The sequence below is a fragment of the Solanum tuberosum genome, unplaced genomic scaffold (assembly GCF_000226075.1).
Source record: "Solanum tuberosum cultivar DM 1-3 516 R44 unplaced genomic scaffold, SolTub_3.0 scf00034, whole genome shotgun sequence".
Lineage (NCBI taxonomy): Eukaryota > Viridiplantae > Streptophyta > Magnoliopsida > Solanales > Solanaceae > Solanum > Solanum tuberosum.
This window is the reverse complement of record NW_006238962.1, coordinates 344,279-352,196: the sequence shown is the minus strand read 5'-3', so window position 1 is coordinate 352,196 and position 7,918 is coordinate 344,279. Positions and strand designations below refer to the sequence as shown.

Here is a 7,918-nt window from a genome sequence, read left to right as displayed (position 1 = left end):
TTTTTTTACCTATTATATCTTCAATTAATTATTTTGAAAAAAGTAGAATTTTTTGAAAATCTTAAGTTATTAATTCATCTACTTCATAATTAATAGGGGTAAAAATGGTAAACTTACTGTGTCAATCATTGTTTTTCTTAATAGGTGTGTCAATTCAAAAGTAGACAAGTAATTAGGAACAGATAGAGTATAATTTGAAGTTAATGTGAAGAAGCAGATAGGAGATTAGGTTTCCCACCTACCAATGAGTACTATCATGTATTATGTCACTTAATAAGATTTTTCGTGATATTTGATCATGAAAATGATTTATTTTTTTTAAATTAAAATTGAATCTAGAGTTATGTTTGATCATACTTTTTCGCAATAAATAATTCGAACTTGAATACTTTGTTTAAAGAAATATGAAATACGATTCAAAAATAAAATATAATTTAAATAAAACTATTTTATAAAAATATAAAAATAGGATAAATTTGAATTTAATAATGCAGAATCGTTGGCTCTAACTTTTCTTATATTAGTTATTTGACTCATACAATTAAATAAAATAATATTTAAATAGCACATATATATCAAATTAGGTAATATATATCACTTGTTATTATGTAAAATAATATTTCCACTGAGCCTGAGGAAAATAAATTCATCGTTTATACGACGATTAACCTTGGCTTTTATTAGTGTAACACCTTTGATCTTGACAAATAATTGAAGATTTATTTTCATGAAATCTACCAGCAGCAGGATATACATGAGTCAAAATTCTAGAAAGTGATTCTTCAAGATGTTGTACCATAGTATTAGTGGTAATTTTAGAGTTATTTTTGGGATAAAATAGAACAAATGGCATATGTGTTTGCTCAGCTAGTTGATCAAAAAAAGATAATTTGTAATTTTGGAGGTAATTTGGTGTTGGTGAGGATGGTTTTATGAGTTTTTTGGACATGATTTTAACTTGAATTTGGTCATTAAAATCCATTTTTTATGTGACAAAAATGTTAAAGAGGGAAAAAAAAGACAATTTTAGAAGGTTTGAAGACAAAAGTTGATAGGTCTACAATGATTTCTATTTATACTAATAAAATAAAATATATTGGGAAAATGAATGAGGAAATGATTTCTTAATGACAATTTTCGCACCTACCACTTTTAAATATTATTCCATCACACTCTCTTTTATCTCAAATTAATTACCGTAACTTTTAAAAATAAATATCTTGAACTATCAATCATTTTAAAAGTTTAGATAATTAATTATTATTTTTTAAATTATCTTTTTAATAATAATTATCATTAAAACATAAAAACTACAAAGACATGTTCTAATTAATGATTTTTAAATTTTAAAAAAACCTATAAAAAATAAATACCACATACTTCCTCTGTCCTTAATTACTTGTCCATTTTATTTTTTTTAGTTGTCCCTATTTACTTGTCCATTTTTACAAATCAAGAAAGGACAATTTTTTTTACCTATTATATCTTCAATTAATTATTTTTGAAAAAAAGTAGAATTTTTTTGAAAATCTTAAGTTATTAATTCATCTACTTCATAATTAATAGGGGTAAAATGGTAAACTTACTATGTCAATCATTGTTTTTCTTAATAGGTGTGTCAATTGAAAAGTAGACAAGTAATTAAGAACAGATGGAGTATAATTTGAAGTTAATGCGAAGAAGCAGATAGGAGATTAGGTTTCCCACCTACCAATGAGTACTATCATGTATTATGTCACTTAATAAGATTTTTCGTGATATTTGATCATGAAAATGATTTTTTTTAATTTTATTTTAATAAAATTAAAATTGAATCTATAGTTATGTTTGATCATACATTTTCTTAATAAATAATTCGAACTTGAATACTTTGTTTAAAGAAATTTGAAATACGATTCAAACATAAAATATAATTTAAATAAAACTATTTTATAAAAAAATATAAAAATAGGATAAATTTGAATTTAATAATGCAGATTCGTTGGCTATAACTTTTCTTATATTAGTTATTTGACTCATACAATTAAATAAAATAATATTTAAATAGCACTTATATATCAAATTATGTAATATATATCACTTGTTATTATGTAAAATAATATTTCCACTGAGCCTGAGGAAAATAAATTCATCGTTCATACGATGATTAACCTTGAATTTTATTAATATAACACCTTGATCTTGACAAATAATTGAAGATTTATTTTCATGAAATCTATCAGCAGCAGGATATACACGAGTCAAAATCTTAGAAAGTGATTCTTCAAGATGTTGTACCATAGTATTAGTGGTAATTTTAGAGTTATTTTTGGGATAAAATAGAACAAATGGCATATGTGTTTGCTCAGCTAGTTGATCAAAAAAAGATAATTTGTAATTTTGGAGGTGATTTGGTGTTGGTGACGATGGATTTATGAGTTTTTTGGACATGATTTTAACTTGAATTTGGTCATTAAAATCCATTTTTTATGTGACAAAAATGTTAAGAGGGAAAAAAAGACAATTTTAGATGGTTTGAAGACACAAGTTGATAGGTGTACAATGCTTTCTATTTATAATAATAAAATAAAATATATTGGGAAAATGATTGAGGAAATGATTTCTTAATGACACTTTTCCCACTTACCACGTTTAAATATTATTCTATCACTCTCTCTTTTATCTAAATTACTTACCGTAATTTTTAAAAATAAATATCTTAAACTATCAATCATTTTAAAAGTTTAGATAATTAATTATTATTTTTTAAACTCTATTTTTAATGATAATTATCATTAAAAAATAAAAACTACAAAGACATGTTCTAATTAATGATTTTTAAATTTTTAAAAAACATATAAAATATAAACACCACATACTCCCTCTGTCTTTAATTATTTGTCCATTTTTCTTTTTTTAGTTGTCTCTATTTACTTGTCCATTTTGACAAATCAAGAAAGGACAATATTTTTTACCTATTATATCCTCAATTAATTATTTTGAAAAAAGTAGAATTTTTTGAAAATCTCAAGTTATTAATTCATCTACTTGATAATTAGTAGTGGTAAATGGTAAACTTACTATATCAATCATTGTTTTTTTAATAGGTGTCAATTCAAAAGTGAACAAATAATTAGGAACAGAGAAAGTGTAATTTGAAGTTAATGCGAAGAAGAAGATAGGAGATTAGGTTTCCCACCTACCAATGAGTACTATCATGTATTATGTCACTTAATAAGATTTTTCGTGATATTTGATCATGAAAATGATTTTTTTAATTTTATTTTAAAAAAATTAAAATTGAATCTAGACATATGTTTGATCATACATTTTTGAAATAAATAATTCGAACTAGAATACTTTATTTAAAGAAATATGAAATACGATTCAAACATAAAATATAATTTAAATAAAACTATTTTATAAACATATAAAAATAGGATAAATTTGAATTTTAATAATGCAGATTCATTGGCTATAACTTTTCTTATATTAGTTAATTGACTCATACAATTAAATAAAATAATATATAAATAGCACATGCATATATATATCAAATTATGTAATATATATCACTTGTTATTATGTAAAATAATATTTCCACCGAGCCTGAGGATATATTTTTCAAGTTGAATAATCATATCACATGTTATTTCTTGTTTTAATAATAAGAAGAAGACGAAAAAGAAAAAAAATATCACAATACAACCAAGTCTTGTCCATTTGATCACTAAAAGATGTCTTACTGTGTAGCTGTAAAAAAAAAATAAGAATACAATGCTATAATCTGTTGGAGTTCTATTAAGTGACATTTTATATATGTCGTGAATAAATGTCATTGACATTTATTTATATGTCTAAAAAATTAAGTAACATTTTTATATTTATCGTAAATAAATGTCGCTTATTAATTATCGACATTTTTTTAAATGGTGGATAATTTTCTGCACTCAAATGTCGTTGTATCTTCACTTTCTTGTAGTGAATAGTACAACTCAACTGACCCCTTATTTAAAAGAAAACTTGAAAACCTCAGATAACACGTGCATCAACCAAAACTCTGGTGGAGTGATAAATATTTTTTTATTTTTAACCAAAGATCTCGAATTTAAGTTACCTTTCAATATGAAACTTTTCAACGTGAATCTGAACTTAATCGAATTTCAATGTGATACCAACCACTAATAATAAAAACCAACATGTTACATGTGCATTGAGGTCTCAAGAAAAACAAGTGTGGTGTCAATTGAGGACTTTGGTAAACAAAAAATGGAGGGTATTGGATTCCCGTCACCTCAAAATTAAACAGCTACTTTGATAAACAAAAAAATCATCTAACACCGTTAAGATAAAAGAAATACTCTAATAATATGCTCGTTATATATATCATAAGATACTTCTAAAAAATTTCACTTTGTTACACGTTTAAGTCTTTTTCTCAGTCCATATATTAAATATCTATTTTTAAAAGTAACGCGAGTTTGAAGAGAATAAAATATATACAATCTTATTTTATCTTATAATATAAAACTATTTTTAAAAATAACGCGAGTTTGAAGAGAATAGAGTGTATATAAATATTATTTTATCTTATAATATACACTTTTTTTTTCTTTCAATTTCCACACAAACTTTTACATTTCTCGTTTCATTTAATGCTTTAAATGACAATTTGAGCCCCATAATGTCTAAAAGTTACAAGTTTTCTTGATAGTACAAGACAATTTGAGCCCCACAACGTCATAGTAAATCTTTTTTGGAGTAGGTGGATGTTTTGTGATATTTTTAATTAACTCAATTAATTGTTAGGGTAATCAACAGGATTGTAATGAATTTGTTAATTGAGATTATTAATGAATTAGACCGTTAAAGATAAGGACAAAAAAGAGCCAAAAAATTGACGTCGAAAGCATTTTATACCTGAATAAATAGATAAAGGATAATTTTGTACCAAGTCACATAATTATGAGATATTTTAAATCATTTTCTGTATTATTACTATTATTATCATTTTTAATTATAAGTAGCTGCATTTTCCCTAAATGTTTCCAAGTGAAAACTTAAAAACACTTTAATACAATACATCAAATTTTGTAGGATAATATTTTCTCGTCACTCAAATTTGGTCGTCCCTAAACAAACCTCCGTCGTAAACTTCCCAACCACCATGTCTCCGCCATCCACCGCCGTTGTCTACGATCAACCCGGCCCACCCGACACCGTCACAAGGTCCGTTCTAGATTCACAATGCCCTCCTACCACCATCCCTACGTTGTAAAAAATTAAATTATGTTATTGTTCAGATTCAAGTATGTGAAAATTTCGCACAAAATATGTTATTGTTCATTTTTACTTGTTTATTATACAAAAAATACATTTTTTACTCATATATATAACATGTTTGAGAGGGGATTGGGTATTCCCACCTACCACATTTAAATATTATTCTCTCACTCTCTCTTTTATCTCAAATTAATTATCGTAATTTTTAAAAATAAATATCTTAAACTATTAATCATTTTAAAGGTTTAAGATAATTAATTATTATTTAAAACTACCAAGACATCTTCTAATTAATGATTTTTATATTTTAAAAAACGTATAAAAAATAAACCCCACATATCATTTTGGCCATAGTTAATGTGAAGATTAGGTTTCCCACCAACCAATGAGTACTATCATGTATTATGTTTGATTTTTTCAAAATTTTATTTTAAAAAATAATTGAAATTGGATATGGAGTTATGTTTGATCATACTTTTTCACAATAAATAGTTATAACTTGAATACTTTGTTTAAAGTAATATGAAATATGATTCAAACATAAAATATAATTTAAATAAAACTATTTTATAAAAATATAAAAATAGGATAAATTTGAATTTAAAAATACAAATTCGTTGGCTATAACTTTTCTTATATTATTAGTTATTTGACACATACAATTAAATAAAATAATATTTAAGTAGCACATGCATATATATCAAATTATTTATGTAATACATATCACGTGTTATTATATAAAATTCAATGTGATACCAAACACTGATAAAAAAAAATTAAAACACATGTTACATGTGCACTGAGGTCTCAAGAAAAACAAGTGGTGTAAATTGAGGACTTTGGTAAACAAAAATTTGAAGTGTATTGAATTCCCGTCACCTCAAAATTAAACAGCCACTTTGATAAACAAAAAAAATCATCTAACACCGTTAAGATAAAAGAAATACTCTAATAATATGCTCGTTATATCATAGGATTCTTCTAAAAAAATTCACTTTATTACATTTTTAAGTTTTTTTCTCAGTGCATATATCAAATATATATTTTTAAAAGTAACGCGAGTTTAACGAGAATAGAATATACACAATCTTATTTTATCTTATATTATAGAACCATTTTTTAAAATAACACGGGTTTAAAGAGACTAGAGTGTATACAAATAATATTATTTTATCTTATAATATATACTTTTTTCTTTCAATTTCCACACAAACTTTACATTCTCTCGTTTCATTTAATGCTTTAAATGACAATTTGAGCCCCACAATGTCTAAAAGCAAGTGGGTCCTCGTACAAATTTTATTGATTGTATCTCGTTCAAAATAAAAAAAATTGGAGCAGGTGGATGTTTTGTGATATTTTTAATTAACTCAATTAATTGCTAGGATAATCAACAAGATTGTAATGAATTTGTTAATTGAGGTTATCATTTAATTAGACCGTTAAAGATAAGGGCAAAAAAAAAACCAAAAGATTGACGTCAAGGACATTTTATACCTGAATAAATAGATAAAAGATAATTTTGTACCAATTCGCATGACTGAAAGCTACTTTATGCACTTTTCCGTTATTATTATTATCACGGAAAAGGGTCAAAAATACCCTTAAACTATCCGAAATAGCTCATATATACCCTTAAGCTATATTTTGGCTCAAAACTACATACCCTTCCCGTCAAACTATTAGGTCAAAAGTACCCTTCTTATTAACGGAAGTTGTTAAATGCCATGTGGATGCCACATGACATGCCAATACTAATTACTCTTTTTTTCCACTGCCACATAGACTAAATCCCTAAATCTGAATTACTCTTTTTCCCCCTCATTTCATTATTTTCCATAAACGATTTCACTCCTTCTCCCTCATTTTGCAGCTAGGTTTTACAACTTCTCCCTCGTTTTGCGGCTAGGTTTATTAGGGAGAAGCTGTGAAACCTAGCCGCGAAACAGGGAAAAGGGGTGAAATCGTTTATGGAAAATAATGAAATGAGGGGAAAAAGAGTAATTAAGATTTAGGGATTTAGTCTATGTGGCAGTAGGAAAAAAAGAGTAATTAGTATTGGCATGCCATGTGGATGTACATGGCATTTAACAACTTCCGTTAGTAAGAAGGGTACTTTTGATCCAATAGTTTGACGGGAAGGATAGTTTTGAACCGAAATATAATTTAAGGGTAAATATGAGCTATTTCGAATAGTTTAAGAGTATTTTTTGACCCTTTTCCGTTATTATTATTATCATTTTACATTATGGGTGTGTTTGGTATGAAGGAAAACATTTTTCGGAAAATATTTTCCAATTTTCTCATGTTTGGTTGGATTAAATGTTTTGGAAAAATGTTTTCCAAATCAACTCATTTTTCTCAAATTTAAGGAAAATGACTTCCCTTCAAAACTCAAGGAAAACATTTTCCAAAACTCTCTTCCAACTTCAAATTACAATTATTTTTTTGTTGAAAAAATCAATTTATTTTGTCCCTACCCTCAAACCAGCCCCCCAACCACCCCAAAAAAAATAAAAAATTTAAAGGTTTTTTTTAAATTCAATTTTTTTTACCCCACCCCTTCCCAAAAAAGTATTAAAAATTCAACTTCAAGTTTTTATTTTTTCATCCCGATCCTCGATCACCCTCCCCCCTACCCTCGACCCCCCCACCC

The 7,918-nt window shown here is 26.1% G+C and overlaps 1 protein-coding gene across 1 annotated transcript in view; it reads left to right on the top strand.

Annotated features, from left to right (window-relative positions):
- The first annotated feature begins 5,044 nt into the window (after positions 1-5,044).
- The window catches only part of LOC102596064 (probable trans-2-enoyl-CoA reductase, mitochondrial), a 7,854-nt gene continuing 4,980 nt past the window's right edge, over positions 5,045-7,918 (top strand). The window contains exon 1 of the mRNA XM_015306560.1: positions 5,045-5,208. Within this exon, the coding sequence (XP_015162046.1) occupies positions 5,147-5,208 (62 nt within the window). The 5' untranslated portion in view covers positions 5,045-5,146. The remainder of the gene's footprint in view (positions 5,209-7,918) is intronic.